We start from the raw sequence: 21563 nt of genomic DNA, 5'->3' as shown, positions 1-21563 counted from the left end.
CTTAGGAGAAACTGCCGATTTTACACCGTTGCATATAGGGCTGGCAACATGAGCGAGCCGGCTCGCGTTCGACTGGCTGTTCGGCTCGATTTTCGGCTCGCTCCGAGCTCACTCGAAATTAAATGAGCCGAGCTTGAACAAAATAAAGGCTCGGAATTCATTTAATCAGCCGAGCTTGAGTATTACTGGCTCGTTCGAATTGGCTCGGAAGCTTCGAAAATTTGCAATATAATAATATATATTATATATAATATATATATTATATATATATATATAATTATATATATATATATATATAATGTATTTTAATTATATATAGGTTTTAATTTAATTTGGGTCATTATTGTTGGCCCATAAAATAAACCCAACAAGTACAACCGTGCAATTGAGCCCAACTCTAAATTTACATAACACATTCTCTCTTTCAGACTTTCACTTTTGTACATAACTCTAAAACATTATAACATTCAAATTTTCAAATTCCTAATTTTTTCCCCCTCTCTCTCTCTCTCTCTTTCTCTCTCTCTTTGACCCTCACCCGGTCAGGCAGTCACCCTAACTCATATTTCTTGCAATTATTTTATATTTTGAACTATTGGACATGTTGCATCAAATTGTAGGTAATGTTTTATAAAAATTAAACTAATGATTATATAATGTCGAGAATTTCAATCGGCTCGTTTAGAGCTCGAGCTCGGCTCGACTCGAAATTAGGCTCGCTCGAGCTCGGCTCGAATTAATTTCAAGCCGAGCTTGAGCCTAGATTTAGGCTCGAAATTAATTTCAAGTTGAATTTGAGCTGACATAAGCTCGCTCGAGCTCGGCTCGTTTCCACCCCTACCGTCATATACTTAAACTACCAGATTTAGCTCTAGGGGCCGTGGGTTGTCGGTGTCACCACAGTTTTGAGAGTGGTGAATATTCCGGATAGTTTAGAATGTATTTACGCTTGTGCTGAGATGCCGAGTTTATGTTTACAGCAGTGTCTAGACTGTTCTGGACTGTTAGGTGCCGTTGTGGTTGACGGTGGACCCAGTTTGCAGTTTTTTTGTTAGATCTATTAGACCCTGTTTACTTGACTTTAGCCTGTGAGAGCCTGATTGAGCTCGATAGAGACACGCTTGCATACTCGGTTGGGTAGCGCCCACGAGTGCCATTCCGGAGTCGAGCTTTATGCGTTCGCGTTGGTGTCGTTGTGTCCTGGTTGGACTTGCTCTTCATGGACTGTTTAGTATGGAGGTAGCCGTATAGCTTCGACAGGCGGGACGGGTGTGCTCACAGTCCTTAGGATGGGTATGTTTACAGTCCCTAGTGAGTTTGGGTCTGAGCTTGTTTTATTCTACAGACAGTAGTGTCGAATCATGATAGTATAGTGACATGTAGCTGTAGATTGTTTTCAGTTTCCTTACTATCATTTAAGCATACATCTGTAGACTTAGTGGGCGAGCCGTTGAGGTCGATAGCAGTACCCACTGAGGAGTACTTCTTTTTGCAGTAGTTCTCACGCCCAATTATTGAAATTTTTTGCAAAGCCTTCTTTTTCGACTGCTGCCGTTGCTGATTCAGACCGCAGAAAAGGAGTCGCGAGTTAGATCCCTTCCCAGTTGCTGCTGATCTAGAGTATACCAGCTACATGTAGTGGTAGTTTTGAGTTCTTATACATACTTATGTTGTATCTCGCTGGAGCGAGCGTTTTGTACACCTGGATGTTATGTATGTATAGTGAAATTCTGTGTTTATTTATGTTTTATTTCTTTTTAGCAGCTCTATACTATTGGTTGTAGTGTGATTGGTTTTAGATTCTTGTTCAGCTTCGCTTCGTATACAGGAGAAATTTCTATGTATAAGGCGGGTCTGTTAGCGTGCCCGGGGAACGAGAAATCTGGGGCGTGACATATTTAAAATTTTAAATTTTTTATTATTTAAAATTCAATTTAAATTTAAAATATAAAATATCGGAACTTAAAATTTAAATTTTAACATTTGAAATTGAAATTTCAACATTTGAAATTTAATATTTGAATTTTTTAAATTCAATTTATAATTTAATATTTAAAATATTAAAATTTAAAATTAAAAATTTAAAACTTAAAATTTAAAATTTTATATTTTACCTTAATTACTAAAACTAAATTTTAAACTTTTACTGTTTTAAATTTTAAATTTTAGTTTCTAAATTTTAGATTTTAAATTTTATATTTAAATTATGAATTTTAAAATTTTTAAAATTATATATATTAATTTACTAAAATATTATTTATTTGCCGCGAAGCGCGAGTCCTATATGTCACTATAGATCAAAGGTCAATCTGAATTCAAATTTTAACAAGGCTGTAATTAATGAATAACACTTATGAATTGCTGTGTATATTTCTGAACTATTTTCTATTAGATCAAATAAAGTCACAATACATTGAAGAGAAAATATGGCACTATACCATTTTTTTTCCTTTTAAATTTAAAGTAAAAAGTTGATTAATTTGCCGAACGGTGAGTTCACAGTGATTAATGCCATAATATATTAAATTAATTAGAGATTTGTGAGACATGTTTCGAGAGCAAATGTACGGTACGTACCATTGACATTTACGAGGAGGCTAAAAAAAAGTTCTCATTTGAAGCTTCTCAATATATACTTTAATTTTTTTTTAAAAAAAGCTTTAATACACCGGCTCATTTAAATATAACTGTTTATTTTTTAAGGATATGATTGACTTTTAAACATTAATAACCTACTCAACTTGTTACCAATTAAAATCAATTATACGGATAATGTTAAAAAATACATGCCCACCAAATACCAAATTAATAGTTTTCAATACTTTGTCTCTTTATTTAATTTTGTCACTTGCCAAATTAGATAGTCGCTACTTTTGTAAGTAACTAACCCAGAAATTAAAATATAACTTCAGTTTTAAACTTTATATTTATTATAGTATAAATAAAGTTTTAAATGTGTAAGAAATTTCAAATTCAAATTGTTAATTCAATAAAAGTTCAAAAATATTAATCTCTTTTAAATTTGAGTTTAATTTACACTGTATTTATAAACCCAACTTTTATTTCTTATTTAAATAAAAAGTTTCTATTTTTGAAAATAAAATTCAAATTATCGATTAAATATTGAAACAGCATTAAAGTTCAAAAATACTAATCAAATTTAAATTTTAAATTTGGATCTAATTTGAATCTCGATGGCGCTATTAGCTAGCTCTATTAGTTTGATTTTTGAGAATTGAATTATCCTTGTTATATTAGTTAAAATTTTATTAAATGTAATAACTCCATTGATTGTCAATTATTCTAATTCATTTTTCTTAAATTTATTAAGTTTGATAAAAATTTTATAAATTCAATAAAATCTCCTTTTTAACAAAACTACTTTGTTTTAAAAATTAAAAGTAAGGCCTCGTTACAAAAGAATTTGAAAGTTGAAGGGTGCTCTTTCTTAGTTGCCTATAGTAATCATTGGAAATTTTCACGAATAAGGGCGAGAGCTGTGAACTAATGCTAGAGTAGATCTCATAAATGGCAAAAGTCCAAAATTGCCCTCAGAAAATTGCCAATTGCCCTTTTACTTACCAAAAGGTCCTCAATAGGGTGCCGGTTAACTCGTACCGGAGAACAAATAACACGGGATCTGCCTTACTAAATCGTAGCCGTTCACAGTAGTAAATTAATAAACATGATTAAAGTTGTGTACAGGAGAATAGCTCTTTAAAAAATTCTATCAACTACCGACAGTTTCTAAAATAAGTGGCAAAGGACTTGATGGTTGATACTCGAATTCTCAAATTTAAATTCTAATTGATTTATATTTCTAACTAAGTTTATTTCTAAATAAAATAAAAAAAAACGAATATTGTGGTATCTATCTCTAAAATATAAAATTTAATTGTACCAGATGCAAAGTCACAATTGAAAAAGTCAAAGTCAAGCAAAAGGAGGTAACAGTTTTCGTACCGTGGTCCTGCTGCTTACATTCGTTGCTGGACGAGACCGTTCCGTTGGGACAGAAGCAGTTAGGTTTGCTGGAGTCGCCGGGAACTCTCCCGCACGTCCCGCCGGAGCTCTGGCAGCTGCCGCACCACTCGGTCCCTAACGTCCAATTCGCCCCGAACCCGCCCTGCAGCGCATCCCTGGTATTCGTCCTCCCCCCGTCCAAGAAATCCGATGCGGCCGTCTGATTTATCGCGAACACCCCGACTGAGCTGCAGCTTTGCAGCAACTCAACTATAAGCGGTGTCTCGTTCACGCTGTAGTAGTAATAGTTGGAACCGAACTCCGTGCAGTTGGTCGGGATGAGCCAGGGGAAGGTGAAGATCGAGGAGCAGTTTGAGAAGAAGGTGAGGTTGAGATCGAACGCGGCGTAGGTGAAGAGAGAGAAGTCGAGGGTCGTGTTGGTGAGGCGTTGCGGGCAGGGCTGATTGCCGGAGACGAGATCGGGGTCGACCACCGTGAGCACGTTGGTCGCGTAGTCGATGCTCTTCACTTGGTAGGATTCGTTGCTGATGTTGATCATCAGCGTTTTGTTCGCGACGCACCTGAGGTCGAACCCCTCGCTTCCGCAGTAGTCCGGCATGGACCCCGGCAGCCGGAAAGGGAACATGATGTTGTAGGTATTGTCGCCGCAGCGGTACTGGGACAGATTGCATGCTGCGAATTCAACGGCGTCGGCTTTGCAACGGGAGAGAAGTAGATGGAAAGAGAGAAAGATCGGAAGGAAAAGATAGCCTGGTTTCATTTCGGCTTAATTAATTATCTTTCTCAAAGATGTAGCTCTTCAAGGGCTATGTATGGGTGTATTAAGAAAGTATATGATCGAGTAGGTTTTAACATCGAAAACCTTCAAAAGAAAAAAAAAAAAAAATTTTAAGGTTGAAAATGAGAAAAATATAATTGGTTGGTAATGCATGTTTTGTCAGAGGAGGTGCGTTCAACAAGAAAAAGCTCACAATCGTTGGAGTTTGACGACGGCAGCTGTTGGTTTTTCCTACCCGGGAGTTAAAGTGGGAATGCACGAAGTTCTGGAAGCTGACTTCGGTACATACGGTCTCTTAACGGAGTAATGTGATTAAGACTTTGTTTGATATTATGAAAAGATTGTATTGCGTACGGTGAGAAAGTATAATAAAAAAATATTATATTTATTATCTAATAGAGTAAGATAAATTTCAATATCAAACTAAGCAAGACACTGTCGACTAGGAAAGCTAAAAAAATTCAAATTGGATCTTCAATGGCTAAAATTTCATCACTATTCTCCCAAACTTTCAGTCTGAATTTATTTGAGTCCTCAAAATTTTTAGGGCGCATTTGGTTCGGGTTATCCCGTCAGGATTATAGATAATCTGTCAAGACAAGATTACTATATTTGGTTCATCCAGTCTGTAAAACATTACAAATAGTATAGAATTACTCGAAAATATTGGTGAGGGATGGGTATCTTATATTACTGATGGCTAGTTATCTTGTATATTATGTAAAATTATAAGTTTACCCTCTAATCCCCTAATATAAACTCTGTCAATACGTTATTTTAAAAATTTTAATTTAAAATATTCTTTAAATTATCAAATTTTAAATTTTAAACTACAAATTTATATTTTAAATTTTAAATTTTTATTTATATTTGAAATTTCAAATTTTATATTTATAAATTTCGTATTTATATTTTAAATTAAATATTAAAATTTATATTTTTGTTCAGATTTAAAATTTAAAATAAAATTTAAATTCAATTTTTTTATTATTTTAAATAAAATTTAGTAAAAAAATTATTATTTATCAATAGTAAAAAAATTTACCAAATATAACTAAGAACAATTTTGGAATAGACTACATTTTATTGTCAATATTACTAATTTTACAAAATCAACCAAACACAATAATTCTATATACACTGTAATCCAGCATTATATTATTTTATTAAACCAAACGCAGTAATACAGTGTCAATAGTAATCTGATTCAGAAATCTTCAAAATAACCTGTAATGCTACATAACGCGAACCAAACCCGCCCTGAGTTTAATGCTATTGGCGGGCACCAAACTTTTAAAAGAGTTTTGCTTTAATCCTTAGGCTAAATTACATAAAATCCTCCTGTCAAAACTCGATTTTTTACTTTTCCTCCCTGTTATTTAGAAAACCTACACTTTGCCCCCTCGTAAAATAAAAATATTCACAGAGGGTATAGTGTGAAATGTGATGATAAAATGACCATTTTGCCCCTCACTATTTTTGTCTCCTCCCTCATCTTGCTCATCCGCCGCCTTGGTCGGCCATGATTCGCACCTCGATCGACCGCGGTTCCTCTCCATTTTCTTCTCCACCTACTCCCCTTCTTCTTCTGCACCCTCGTCGCCTCTTCATTTTGGTGACAGTAGGGAGGAAATCGATGTAGGCGTGGATGGAAAGATGGGCAAAGGCAACGAGGGCGAAGGCGAGGCGGCGGAGGAGGCCGAGAGGGTGTTTGTAGGCGTGGACGGAGACGTGGGCGAGGGCGAGGCAGTGAAGGAAGGCGAGGCGGCAAGGCGGTTGAGGACGAAGCACAGTAGAGGGTGGAGGGTATTTTTGGCATAAAAAGTATTTTATAGCGGAACCCTAACGGATCACTAACGGTAGGGGGTGAAGTAAACATTTTTTATTTTATAAGGGGACAAAGTATAGGTTTTTAAATGACAGGGACAAAAAGTGAAAAATCAAATTTTGACAGGGGGTTTTTCTGTAATTTAGTCTAATCCTTATATTTATATACTAAGAATAAATTATTACCTACACATAGTGCACCTACATATACATCTATGTATTATATATTATATATGTGATGTACTGGATCTTTACAAATGAGCAAGGTTCTATATTTTAGATGTTTACCTTAATAGCCAACTAGGCTGACACATATATTCTATTTAGGATATAAATATATATTTGATCTTTTACATTAATATGAATGGATTTGGCTTTTTATATTCATTCATGTTGTATATATGTTCTCAAATCATCCAAAAAATTAATAAGATGATAACACATATTTTCAAGAGTTGAGAATTTGAGATATATATCACTGGTGGTTAATTTCTAAATGCTCTCGATCGATGGATCATCATGGGGATGGTAATTGATCTAGTGGGATTGATGCATAGGTCGTTTTCCTTTTAGAGTAGACGAGTCTCGAATCAACAGTGTATGAACACTAGAGCAAATGTGCAGATGGTTGTCAGAGAACAAAGTTACCGAGCGTAACCAACTTAGGAAGTCACATAGTGTCACACCCCAATAATCCCACATCGGATATGAAAGGGGATGTGATTGTGTATATAAGAAACTTAGACATTAATAATAATAACTGGGTTTAAGCATTTTGGACCGGTCAACGACCAAGCCCACTAGCAATAATAACTCGTTGGGCCCAACCACCGGCCCAAAATTCTTAAGCCCAGTTATTATTACTAGGGTGGAGTCTTCTTATAAACCCAATGACAACCCCATTCCCATCCGATGTGGGACTATTGGGGTGTCACAAACTCCCCCCGTTTAGACCCTGACGTCCTCGTCAGCCCTAAATACACACACAGCCCAGGATCACCAAGCGATGTGAGACTTGTCTCGCTAGTCTTTGTCATACCGACCCTCACTTGGCCTGTCAATCACCGACCCTGGCCTAGTCTGTCATTCTGACCCTGGCTCAATCAAGACTCACTCACACTTTCGGCTGGTGAATTGGCTCTGATAAATGTAACGACCCAGCCCACTAGCAACAATAACTCGTTGGGCCCAACTATTGGCCCAAAATGCTTAAGCCCAGTTATTATTACTAGTGTTTAAGTAACATTCCTATCCAATGTGGGATTATTGAATCACATCCCCATTCCTATCTGATGTGGGATTATTGGGGTGTGACAGACTCCCCCCGTTAAGGCCCTGACATCCTCGTCAGTCCAATCACACACACAGCCCAAGATCACCAGGCGATGTGAGACTCGTCTCGCTAGCTTTGTTATCCAGATCCTGACATAGCTGGTTACCTTATCATACAAACTCTGGCATAGCCTATCACCTTATCTTTCATACTCTGGCTCAGCTGAGACTCGCCTCACATTTTCGGCTAGTGATTGGCTCTGATACCAAATGTAACAACCCAGCCCACTAGCAATAATAATTCATTGGGCCCAACCACCGACACAAAATGCTTAAGCTCAGTTATTATTACTAGTGTCTAAGTCTCTTATATACCCAATTACATCCACATTTTTATCCAATATGGGTTATTGGGGTGTGACAGACTCCCCCCGTTAAGGCCATAACATCCTCGTCAGTCCAATCATACACAGCCCAAGATCACTAGGCGATGTGAGACTCGTCTCGCTAGCCTTGTCATCCAAACTCTGGCAATTGTCCAGCTCAATTGGTATTGTCAGCCTTGAACCTTTTGGCCAAGTGGAAGGTGAGGTCTTGGACCTAGGACTGTCGAAATGCCACAGGTGGCTTTCCGCTGATGGGGATTTGACTTCAGCTGTTTGTGTTTTGATTGGTGGGAGACTGTGGTCTCCGAGGTGAGTGTTATTGAGTCAGGTTTTAGGACAGCAATGCACCTTCGCTCGAGGTGAGCTGATTGACATTGCTGGCTAGTCGAAGTGTGTCGTTTCAACCTATGAAAAGAAACTCCAGACTTGTGGTGTTGTCCCGTGACTTTTTTACGTGAACTCTCGACGTAGTTGAGTCGGTTACTACTATGTCGACCAAGGTTGGGTGGACCTAGTGTTTCTGAGTGGTAAGTTATTATCTTAGATTTGGGATCGGATAATCCTGGTCGCAGAACTGTTTTGTCCGCAGGTTATAGGATGGTGTTGATCCCGGTGGGTCTTGGTCCGTAGATTTTGGGTTAGTACATTTTTCCCCTCGCCTCGTCCAAGAAATGCCGGTGTTTGGGCCCAATAAGTTATTATTATTAGTAGGTCAGGTCGTTACATTTGGTATCAGAGCCAGTTCACCACCCGAAAGTGTGAGATGAGTTTTGGCTTAGTCAGGGTCGGAAAGACAAGGTGATAGGCTATGCCGAAGTTTGTATGACAAGGTGACCGGCTATGCCAGGGTCTGGATGACAAGGCTAGTGAGACGAGTCTCACATCGCCCGGTGATCTTGGACTGTGTGTGTGATTAGACTGACGAGGACGTCAGGGCCTTAACTGGGGGAGTCTGTCACACCCCGATAATCCCACATCGGATAGGAATGGGGATGTGATTGGGTATATAAGAGACTTAGACACTAGTAATAATAACTGGGCTTAAGCTTTTTTGGCCGGTGGTTGGGCTCAACGAGTTATTATTGCTAGTGGGCTGGCTCGTTACATTTGGTATCAGAGCTAGTCCACTCACTGCCCCCACTCCTAACACCAAAACGAGTATGTGTCATATCCTACAGTACAAGAAACACGAGGTAATAAACACAAATCAACCTTCGAGCCTCCTAGCTCGATAACCTCGAGATTAAATCTCGAATACCCCGTGCTCGCGTGTCTTCATGCCTTAGGTCTTCCTGTGGGTCAACCTAACCAGTGGTTCAGTTAGAAAGCTTGTAAATGTAGTTGAAGTTGTTTCACGCTCTGATACCATCTGTAACGACCCAGCCCACTAGCAATAATAACTCGTTGGGCCGAACCACCGGCCCAAAATGCTTAAGCCCAGTTATTATTACTAGTGTCTAAGTCTCTTATATACCCAATCACATCCCCATTTCTATCCAATATGGGATTATTGGGATGTGACAGACTGCCCCCATTAAGGCCCTGACGTTCTCGTCAGCCCTAAACGCACAACCCAAGATCATCATTTCGACCCTGACTAAGCCAAAACTCATCTCACACTTTCGGATGGTGAACTAGCTCTGATACCAAATGTAACGACCTGACCTGCTAACAATAATAACTCGTTGGGTCCAAAACACCGCCCAAAATGCTTAAGCCCAGTTATTATTATTGTTTGGACCCGACAAGGACATCAAGGTCTAAACAGTAATAATAACTAGGCTTAAGTATTTTGGGCCGGTGGATTGGGCCCATTGTTAGCAGGTCAGGTCGTTACATTTGGTATAAGAGCCAATTCACCACCCGAAAGTGTGAGATGAGTTTTAGCTTAGTCAGGGTTGGAATGATGATCTTGGGCTGTGCGTTTAGGGCTGACGAGAACGTCAGGGTCTTAACGGGGGGAGTCTGTCACACCCCAATAATCCCACATAGGATAGGAATGGGGATGTGATTGGGTATATAAGAGACTTAGACACTAGTAATAATAACTGGACTTAAGCATTTTGGGCCGGTGGTTGGGCCCAACGAGTTATTATTGCTAGTGGGCTGGGTCGTTACATTTGGTATCAGAGCTAATCACAAGCCGAAAATGTGTGGCGAGTCTCAGCTGAGCCAGGGCCTAAAAGACAAGGTGATAGACTATGCCGGAGTCTGTATGACAAGGTAACCGGCTATGTAAGGGTCTGGATGACAAGGCTAGCGAGACGAGTCTCACATCGCCTGGTGATCTTGGACTGTGTGTGTGATTAGACTAACGAGGACGTCACCACATCGGATAGGAAAGGGGATGTGATTGGGTATATAAGAGACTTCGACACTAGTAATAATAACTGGGCTTAAGCATTTTGGGCCGGTGGTTGGGCCCAACGAGTTATTATTGCTAGTGGGCTGGGTCTTATACATAGTTGTCTACTCACTTGACAGTAACTTATTTAATATTGCAATAATGTCAGTGGTCCTTTGACCTGTGATGCCTCGGCTATTCACAATGATGTTATTGTAGTTTGGATGTACATACATTTGGTCTTTAACCATTTGGTTCCTTGCGCTGCATGTTAGTTGTAGTCGGTTCATTGTAAGAATAAGGTGTGCACCTATATAGAATCTATCTTCCTTGATAGATCATAAGGGTGTTAGTCCTATTTGATTTATGAGACTAACTTTAGAAGATCTTGACTAGAGCAGAGTAAATAATGGAAAGAGTTTTCCATATTAGAAACTCGATTCGAATAAATTTGACATAGAATAGACGATGGGATTTGACGAGCTATTTCATAAGCTCCATCTAGTCGAGACTCATGATAGAAGGACTATATTACAAGTTAACTATGCCTAGAGATTCAATATTCAATTCTATTGGAATGCTACTACATACTGTTAGGTCTTACTGGTGGATTGTGGGACCCAGGAAAGTTATTCGGATGATCGATAATTTTTATTGGATTGAGTTGAAACTGTTCGGGCCCACTGAACGGATTTGCAATAATATTATTGATGATGATCACAATATACCTTACTACCGGTTAGAATAGGATCTATGAGGTCATATACATAAGAGGTTGTAACTAATCGAATAGTTACATTGTAATTTTGAATCGCCGGAGGACCTAATTTTCAATATATTGATAATTGACCTGCTTTGTAATTATTATAAATTAGTGGTATTAAAGTACAAATGTTGCAAGAGAGGACCAGTTAGTGAGTTATGAGGGGACATATGCAAATATTTTATTATTAATTTGATTTGATCAAATCAGCATTGAGTTCAAGTAGAATTAAATTAGGATTTAATCTATCGAATCGACTAAGAATAAGATAAACACAAACGTATTATTGTTTTTATCCTTAATTGTTATTATCTGTTATAAAAGGAATTATATTCCTCTTTATACGATACATAGATTTTTTTAGTAAAACCTAGCCACCACCCCTCTCCTCCTTTCCTTTGTTCTCTCTTTAAGTAAAGATCCATTAGTAGAAAGACATTTTTTGCAAAAGAGCTTGCACCCTGGTGAGGACTTTGATCATTTCATCAACCTTGTGTGGATACTTGTAGACACCTGATATGTGTACAATTTGAAGAGAATCAAATTTCATGATCATCACATTGTGGTGTAGATCTACTTGCGCAAAAGTGAAGATCAAATCTCTTTTTTTTTTTCTCTATTTTAATCTTAAATATTTAAGGGATCATATTTTGTGTATTTTCAAGATTGGATTTTGAATTCTAAATCAAGTTGTGTTTTGATTTTCTTTGTCCTCCACATTTTTATTCTACTCAAAATCTAACATTATATATACATCTATGTACCATATATTTTGTGATGTACTAGATCTTTAAAAATGAGCAAGGTTACAATGTGAGATGTCGGTTGACACTTCTGAAAAGTGTTGGATTGAGTTCAAGCCATTTTGGCACGAAATGCAACTGTTTTGGCACGGTCGACTAAGAGAAGTAAAAAATCAACTGAAGCTATGTTTCATAATATTTTCGGATGCCCATAATATGGTGTTCTAAAAATTTAACTGTCAAAATGATTATAGTCTTAGTAGCTGGATGACACTTATGTAGAGTGTTGGGATAAGTTGGAATCGTTTCAACATGAAATGGATGCAACGAACCATCGTGAAGTTTGTGTTTAATTCCTGTTCGAGCAGGCGAGGATTTTTGTGCCTAGGGCACAATATGCAAACCTAACCTCTAATTAAACATTTGCATTTCTTGTTCACTTCACCTAAACTTTTTAACCTCCTTCACTTCTTTTTTTTCTCTTCTTCTTCCTCTTCTCTTTTCTCCCCTTCTTTCCTTCTCCATGTATCCCCGCTAGCTGGCAGCAGTAGTAGTGAGAGCAGTGACAGCGACATAGCAACTACAGGCAAGGGCAGTGACAGCAGCAAAACAGCGATAGCAACTGCAGCAGTAGTAGCAACAGCAGGCAGCAGCAGCAGCCATAGTAGTTGAGCAGCAGCAGCAGTAATTAAGAGCCCAATTGAGTGCAATTGGAGTTTCAAATTTCAAAATTGATGCCGGTTTGTGGGAAAGGGGAGTAAAAAAGCTTAGCTTATACTTTCTTTCAGTTAGAATTAAGGTTAGTTTTGATGGAATTGATGTAATTTGAAAGTATGAGCTGAAATTGAAAATTATTAGATTTTTATTAAATTTCTTCTTCCATTCTTCTAGCTGAACCATTGGACAATCCTTGCTGCTTTTTCCTTCAAGTCCTATTGATTTGGAGTTTCTTCCACCTATTTTAGGAGGTAAATTGATTCAATTTTCAGTTAATTGGATTTTTCAGAGTTGAAATATATTTTTCGTTAGATTTTTTGTTTTTCTTTTTGCTAGCAGAGTTTTTGCTATATTTTGGTAGTTCGGTGGACACTTCCCACCAGTTTGGAGCAGTGAGGTGTCCGTTGAATTTTGCTTCACTCTGTGTTGGATTAGCAATCTGAGGTGGGTTAAAATTACAATGAACTATATATACACTATCTGTAGAAAATTCTGCATGTGTTAGTATGAGCTCCTAAAATCTAAATTTTGGCAATAGAAATTGTGAATGGTAGGGTGGTAAATTAATTCCTGATTATCACTCTTATTTTAAACAACATATAAGAGATATCATTATGTTGGAAAAATTAGTTTATATGCTTTTCTAACCTATACTATGCAGTCCCATTGTTGCTGTTGAATTGTTTTGTTGTTAGCACCTATTTTTCACCTAGGTTAGTGATACCGATATTTCGGATTAGTGTAGAATGATTTTACTCCCATATTGAGGGGCTGAGATAATTATGACAGTAGTTGGTAGACTGGCTAGTATTTATTATATCGTATAGTGATATGGTAGTTCCAGATTGTTGAGTTACACTCCGGATTATGCTTGGGCACATTGATAGTAGTTCTCATGATCTAGTTGATCATTTGCCTTGACTATAGCTTGCATGCATGAGTTGTATTTGAGCTCGACAGAGATATGTTATTTACTCGATGGGGTTGTACTCCTCGAGGATCACTCTAGAGTTTGACTTTCACATGCTGATGTTGCAGCAGCCCTCGTACGCGACCTACATTTTTACCGGCCACCCTCGAGAGTAGTGTTGTGGCAATAAGTAAATGCAGGCTTTACAGGACCCTCGAGTTGGTCATTGAGATTGGGTTGTGTTGTGAGTACTCGATAGTTAGTTGATGCATCCAGAATCATCATGTATACCTATAGTATAGAGGCATAGTACCTATAGATTTTCATTCTAGCTGTTATTTTCTTTTTGTTATATTGTAGATCTTTACTTTATGCATCCAGCAAACCTAGTGAGTAGATTGTCGTCATCAGTGAGGGTACCCATCGAGGACTGCCTGTTTTAGTAGTTCTCATCCTCTTTGTTGCTACATTTTTTTTTTTTTTGCAGAGCTTCCGTTCCTATGACTGCATTTGATCGAGGTAAGGGAGTCACGAGCTAGTACCTTCCCTACCTGTGCAGATCGAGTTAGAGGAGTACCTTTTAGTGTCTGACTTTTGGTAGTAGCTTTTTGCACATACTAGGACTAGCTTAGCGAGCTTTATTTGTATTTTATTTTAGTTGTCGGAGGTGATTTATATATATATTTGTGGAGTTGTGTGCCTGTTGAGAAATGTTGTATGTTTAGTTGACTTATATTTTGTATAGTTTTACTTTTTATCTTTGATATCTGCTAGCTCTAGCCTTTAGAACTACTACAAGTACTTCTGGCACTTCACATGCACAGGGTTTTTCGTGTATATGGCAGATCTGTTAGCGAGCCTAAGTTCTACCTTAATCCGGGTATGACAGATTAAGTTGGTATCAGGGTTTAGGGTTAGATTGTTGGGATTTAGGAAACCCTAGACTCTGGCAAACCCTTGGACGGCAAGACGTGAGAGACGTGACTTATTACAAAAGACGGCAATTGAATCATTTATAAACTCTTCCAGAAGAGTGAAAAGTGATCGAAGGAGATGTACCTTTTGTTGCTAGATGATTATGTCAGCTGTAGATGAGATAATGTCACGGGGGAAGGGATGTCTTTCTACACTTTCACTTAGTTGTGAGAGTTGTATTTCAGTGTGTAACTGACGTTTGTTTTGTTGCAGGTGATCAAGATGCCTCCAAGACGTTGAGCACCGATGCAGGCCACACCCACACCACCCGCAGAGTCGAAGTAGGTAGGCCTCAGTGTGCTACAAGACTTGCGTGAGCAGTTGGCTACCTCGGTCGAGGTTACAAGCAACAAAGTGAGCTTTTGCAGAGAATATGTGAGGCATGGGCGCAGCAGCCGAATAGCGATAGTGCCGGCTACCCCAGTAAATGCTCCAGTGGCAACTATACCTCTAGCAGCGACAGTGCCGACTATACCTACATCCAGTGTAGAGGCATCGAGGTTAGGTGAGCAGTTGATGGAGGCAGAGTAGGAGTGGATCAGGGAGAGACTAGCGAACTGTCGCAGATTTGACCCGCCTCGGTTTGACGGTAATAACACCAAGCCTTGGGTGGTGGAGGCTTGAGTTGAAGCCATGGAGAAGATATTTAAGGACACTCATTTTGGAGAGAGATCGGATACACTTTGTAGCCCACTACTTGAAGGAAAAGGGTTTGGTCGATATGATCACCTAGCATGCCGCAAATGACCTAAACCAGTTTCGTAGGTTGCTGTTCAGGACTTACTGTCACGTCCCGCTATCGCCAATTTGGTCGATTCGGGCCCGTACACAGACGCCGAATGAACAAAACCTCCTTTGTTCGCCCAAGGCTCAACAACAACCACAACATGTATAAAGAAATGCCCAGAAAAAATTTCAATGTACATGGCTTGCACGAGGACAAGCAACACAAGCAAGTGAAATAAACTAACTAAAGTATTCGCACATTGTATCTTGATTACTTTAAATCAAATACAAAACTTACATAATTATTATATTGCCATCTCTCAAATGAATAATTTACATTTACTTTCATCAACTATAAACAGATGAGATAAATAAGGTACAACTATACTCAATGAATGTCGCTATCTATAGCGCGCTGTCCCTGTCACGATCCTCGATCACCCCGCACGAGCTGGAACCTGTATGGTTGGTGGAGTGAGAACTACTGAAAGTTCCTAGTGGGTTCGACTGCCGACCTCGCCGATTCACCTACTAGGTCTATTCAGGCATATGTAGACAAGAAAAGAACGGATGGTAACCAACTATAACATGTAACTACTACAATGCCTGTACAAGCTGGAAAGAAACAATATATATATCTCATGGAATTTATGCATGCATACTGTAATATACCAATACCCAATTAATCTAGCTAACCATTTGGTTAGCTGCAACTCACCAACTCAATCCCTGGCGGGCCCTAAGCTGCCTCCCGACGGGACCGTCTGCTGGACAAATACTTTAGTCCATGGGCAAATACTTTAGCCCATCGTGTGCCAACTCCGGAGTGCACTGCTTGGGGGGGCGCGACCACCACCAAACTAAGAACAGACTATGTGAGTAAGATCTGATCCTTACTGAAAGGATTTAACCAATGACAATGCCAAACTAGCTCTTTATGCTAGTTTTATAATTCCAATCTCGATGCTAACCAATTCTCTAGTCATAATGTCACCAAATTCATTATTGTCATGGTCCACAATACATTCACACATTCATAGAGTTCTATGTCCATATTCTATGGTTCACATATTCTTTACATTGACAGGAATTCACTTGTTCAGTTATTAACTGCATAGTGACAATCTTCCTATAATGCATGAATATAATACAATTCATATATAGATATGCTCAACAAGATGACATAGACATAAAGAAATATTCGAAGATTTCGGATAGCACCCCCCACCTGTAGAGATGCCAACAAACTGGAATCAACGTCTCGAACCGTATCAACAACGAGCTCTCGCGACTTGGTGTAAATAGAGCTAGAACGGCTTCTACCGTAAGTAGTGCGCCACAAATCTGTCGGAATGTCAATTTGTATCTCCGAACATGTCTAACCTTCATTTATAAAGGAATAAAAGAATTAAGTTTAAGTCATTATCTCATTTTCGCAAACTTAGTATTTCAACTCCACCTTATATATGTGTATATACTATACTATTAACATAACATACACATAATATGAGGCTGGTTTTATAGAGCTCCTAACACTTAGAAATTTCAGCACTTAAGGAGTCTCTTATTCTTTTCTTCTCAGCAATTAGCATTACACTAATTCAGGAATTAAGGTTAACCTATTCCAAGTTTCACTCTTAATTATCCTGCATATGTACATACAGATATACATACCTACTTACATGTAGTCTTGCATAGCCTCAAGGTTTCCATAGCAAGTAAAGACTCTAATAATCTTCCAATTCCATTTCTTACAGCAATTGCTTTCATTCTAATTCAGGATTTCCCTCTGAACAATATGCACATATACATCTATATGTATATAAACATATATACATATTATACAAAATATAGGCTAGCTTGATAGAGTTCAACTAGGAGTTTATCAATGCAGTTTTTGCATTTCCATTAGCTCAACAACTCATAGAACTCCTAATTAACATCCCTCTATTACAATTAACCGAATCCTAATCATGACATTATCATATTTACCTTAATGTGCGGCTCAATTAGTTTGTTCTCGGCTCCAACAGAAACTACTTCCATTGTTGAAATCTGCACCACTATTTCCCTCTTTGCAGCCACTGAGCTCAAAGCTCTACCGGATTCTTTTTCAGCTCCAATAGCAGAAAGTGTATGCTGAAATTCTGCTTATGCTGAAATTCGGCACTTGTTTCTTCTTCACAGCCCCTATGCAGGTTTAAAGTAAGTACTCTCAATACTTACAACCTCTATATAATAATTCAGGTTACTCAAACGAGGAGAAGGAACAACAACCTACCCAATTCGACGCACTCTTCAGTCCCCTTCTACAATTCGGGCGCCCAAAACTTCTCAAGACAGCTACTTCAGGTTGCAACCCTTCCTCAGCTGAAGCTCCAATCGGTTCCTGTCCGATCTGGGCGCCCAGAATCCACCATAGCAGCAGCCCTCAATTTCGAGCTCCTCCTATACAAGTTTAAAATAAGTAACTTTAACATTTACACTTTCCCTTTTTGAGTAATTCTTATCACTGAACGAGGGAGTAATTATTTATCTTACCTAGCATCAAGGTTCCACCAGATTTTCTGAAATTCGAACTACTCAAGAAGCTCCACCAAGTCTTCTTTTCAGCTCCCTACAATTTTAGCATTATCACTTTCTTTGTTCACCACCCTTTTTAGGGTACTAGTATTACTCCAATCCGGGAAAGCACCAATCTTTCTTACATTCGAAGCTCCCCCAGGAAACATCAAAGAGCCCCCCTCTATTCCTCCCTCAATCTAGGTGCCCAAAACCTCTACAAGGCAGTCCTCCAACAGCTTCTCCTTGAATTTCTGCATACATACATTAACTCTAACCATTTAAAGGCTTCTATGGAGCAATTAACGTAATTAGATGCATATACAAACCAAGCTGACCTTAGTTTAGTTGTTCTATCAGATTGCTCTCTGCTCCAATACCCAATTTCCTGCTCGGCAGCTTCTACAAGCCCGAAAGCACCCAGGCTGCCACTAACTCTTCCAACACATGCTTTACTCCTTTAGACTCCTACTACAAGTAAGTAATACTACTTAAACCAGGAATAACATCACCTCTACCTGGATTTGAAGCTTTACCAAAAGATCTCTTTTAAAATGTAAATACATAATCCTCAAACAAGGAATTGCATGGTTTCTCATTCAACTTCACTTCTAATCCAGAAATTACCTATGTACTATCCATAATACAGCTTTCTTAAGCTTCCTATATGCTTTAATTACCATGGAGCTCCAACTAGATTCCTTTTAAGGTAAATAACTCAACTCTAACCAGGATTTGATCAAAGTTACCTTGAAATTCAGCTCTACCAAGCTTTTCCCTGCTCCAAAATCCTTCCTTCTTCAACCATCAACCGGCCAACCATAGAGTTTAGAGAGAGAGAGAGAGAAAGAAACGAAAAGAAGATGAGAGAAGAGGAGGTTTCTCAGCACGTAGCAATTGGGGCTGAGCTGGGCTGTAGATAAGACCAAAAACTGCAACTAAACCCCTCTGCAAAGCTGTAATTATCTCCTTTACAAAACAGAAATTCTATTTACAAAACAGGCCCTGCAGTTTACAAAACAGTCCCTGCTACCCTTAGTGAAAAATCTGCACTAGCACACTTATTTCTAAGGTGATTTCGCACTTCTACTTTACCTCAAACACTTTCACACACTCCCAAAACACGCCGATACACTTCCACAAGCTACTAATTTAGCTCGGAAACAATCTAATTTCATTTTGGCATTATCTTGATCAATTTGATCAAGATTAGCCACTAAATCAAAATCCGACATATTACATCCAAACATCTCCGAAATTTGCCATTAACTATCCTCGCACTTTCAAAATAATTCGGAGGTACTATAATTAACATTCATACCTTACTTTGATCGCATAGATCAAAGTTAACGTCATAATCCGAAAATCCCCTTTCACGTTCATCTCGCACCCGATTGTGCCCGAATACTCAATTACGTCTAGAAATCACTCCCACACGTCCAGAAACACTCTGGAATGATGCACATCCAATTCAAACTTCACTTCAATTTTCCAGATCAAAGTTAGCATCGCAACTCGAAATTTTTCGTATATTACACTTACTTCCTAAACAGTGTAAAGCAGAAACTCGAGGATGACTTAAAAAATCAACAGCGGGGTGACAAGATAGTGTAGGAGCATGCGAGGGAATTCAATTGCTTGCTGAATTATATTCCATTTGTCGCGAAGGAGAAGGCTCAAAGGTATATTTGTTTGAGCGGGGTATCACAGGGTAAACTTTCTTCGCCTTGAAAATCCCCGCGCGGCGCTCAAGTGTCACAGATCCAAACCAGCCTTACCGAGTCCTTATCACAGACACATTTCGAAACTTAACAGCGGAAGACCAACTTAAGCATTTTGCCAAGCTTGCTCCTCCTCAAGCCTTAATGTTCGGCGCCACTCTTTCAATCGAATCCCTCGTTGGACTCCACGAGTTCCCAACAAACAACCCCAGTGTCAAGGTTGGCCACTAAGCTGAGTACATTGTGTTTCGCCAAACAAACTCTTCTCGAGAGTGCTCCTTCGTCGAATGCCTCGTTGCCCTCGAAACTAGCCACAAAGGCATTACAAGTTCTTCCCAACTTAGAACTATCTGAGTATAGCCAAGCGTCTCGCCCCCACGCATCCTACTCCCACGACTTGACCCACCCGCCACTGATGTCAACATCCAAGCTTCGCAGCATCGCGTGCTACAAAAGGAGCTCATGATTATAAGTCCTTCACTATCTCGTCTCTTGCGGTTTGACGGCGTCCACGGCCATAGTGCATATGCGGCCTGCTCACTCGGTCTAAACCACCCAAGTGTGTGCTACAAGCTAACATAATTCCCAGGTAAATGACTTAGCGAGGCACCTCGAGCGTCTACACTTTGCACTTTTGTGCTTCGTGTTCAGCTAGAACAACCTGAGTGCCCCGTCGGTCCTCACGAGAAAAGCTAACAAGTCCACAACGTGCTCTCGGCCATTTACATGACCCTTTCTTTGCTGTGGCGCTTTACGTCCATGATTTTCTTAGGTTTGCCTCATAAGGCTCTATACCAACGAGTCGACCTTGCTCCGCATCGCTAACCACTTGGCATCTCTATTGCGCGACCATTCTTGGCTGCCAACACCGCAAGTCCAGTTTCGAAGATTAACATTATGGATGCCAATACTAATCGCCTCATTATGTTCCACCTCCTGAGTCTCGTGGGCACCGCACCCCACGAATCCCTGCTTGGCACGTTTGCCTTTGAGAGCCTATTGAGTTTCACCTTTTAAGCTTCATAGGTACCACGGCCCACAAATCCCCACTTCCAACACTCTCCTTTGAGAGCCTTGCCCTTTATGAAGGGCCATTCATCGCAAGGCTGTCCCTCATTCGCTCGTTTGCTCTACGACAGTGATCTAAGACGGTATAAGAAAGTGCAAACAATCCTAGGAAGAAAGCCTCGCGATATTCCCTGCCCTCTAATGTCTTCAACCTCGTGTCTTCGACATTACCTTAGGTCTGTGTCACTCCAACCATCCAGATCTGCTCACATGAAACGCTAGGCTTGGCACATTCGCTTGCCAAGGGGCGGCCCATGTCCTATGGGCTGTTGAGGGAGTCGAGGCCACTTATGAAGTGTCCTATCTCTCCACTATATACCTTGCAAGTCCTTCGCCTATTTGGCACGCTGGGGTTACAAAGGTGCTCACGGCAAGGTCCGTTTTGACCTTGCAAGGCCTCCCTTACATTTGGCACCCTAGGGGTACAAAAGGCTCATTAAGGGGTACGTTTTGAGTCCCCCACATCCGACACCAATTTCTTTGCCACGACATGGCCTATTGCTAGGGAATTATCTTTGTTGACTTGACAGCAAAACCGCACTTGACGGAATGCCTCAACTTTGCAACTCCGTAACATCATCAACCTAAATGCCTCCAAATGTGGCGCCCAAGGATATTAGGGCTGAGCCCAAGCGATCGGCCCGTGACAGTCTCCCCCACTCAAACTATCGATATCCTCGTCGATGATCCACTACTTCATCAAACTCCGTTGCCGACAATAACTACTCTAAATTAGAGCCACCCATGGCCTTAACATCTCATGCCACACTGACCTACCAGTGAGTTA

The 21563-nt window shown here is 39.6% G+C and overlaps 1 protein-coding gene and 1 long non-coding RNA gene across 4 annotated transcripts; both read right to left on the bottom strand.

Moving 5' to 3' along the window:
• Positions 3878-4744, bottom strand: LOC109722570. Its single transcript, XM_020250663.1, has one exon. The coding sequence runs from the start codon at positions 4742-4744 to the stop codon at positions 3878-3880; it is 867 nt and encodes a 288-aa protein (XP_020106252.1).
• LOC109721931 lies at positions 15671-18859 on the bottom strand. Of its 3 annotated transcripts, XR_002219321.1 has the most exons (8): positions 18737-18859; positions 18326-18458; positions 18134-18241; positions 17967-18042; positions 17707-17873; positions 17418-17615; positions 16654-16808; positions 15671-15962 (listed from the first exon to the last, which is right to left on the bottom strand). It is a non-coding gene; the product is annotated as an uncharacterized LOC109721931 (long non-coding RNA). The 3 variants fall into 3 exon arrangements; XR_002219319.1 differs by having other exon boundaries at positions 17967-18241; XR_002219320.1 differs by having other exon boundaries at positions 17967-18241; positions 18326-18455.

The sequence above is a fragment of the Ananas comosus genome, linkage group 16 (genome assembly GCF_001540865.1).
Source record: "Ananas comosus cultivar F153 linkage group 16, ASM154086v1, whole genome shotgun sequence".
NCBI classification, from domain to species: domain Eukaryota; kingdom Viridiplantae; phylum Streptophyta; class Magnoliopsida; order Poales; family Bromeliaceae; genus Ananas; species Ananas comosus.
This window is presented reverse-complemented; position numbering and strand designations above follow the sequence as displayed.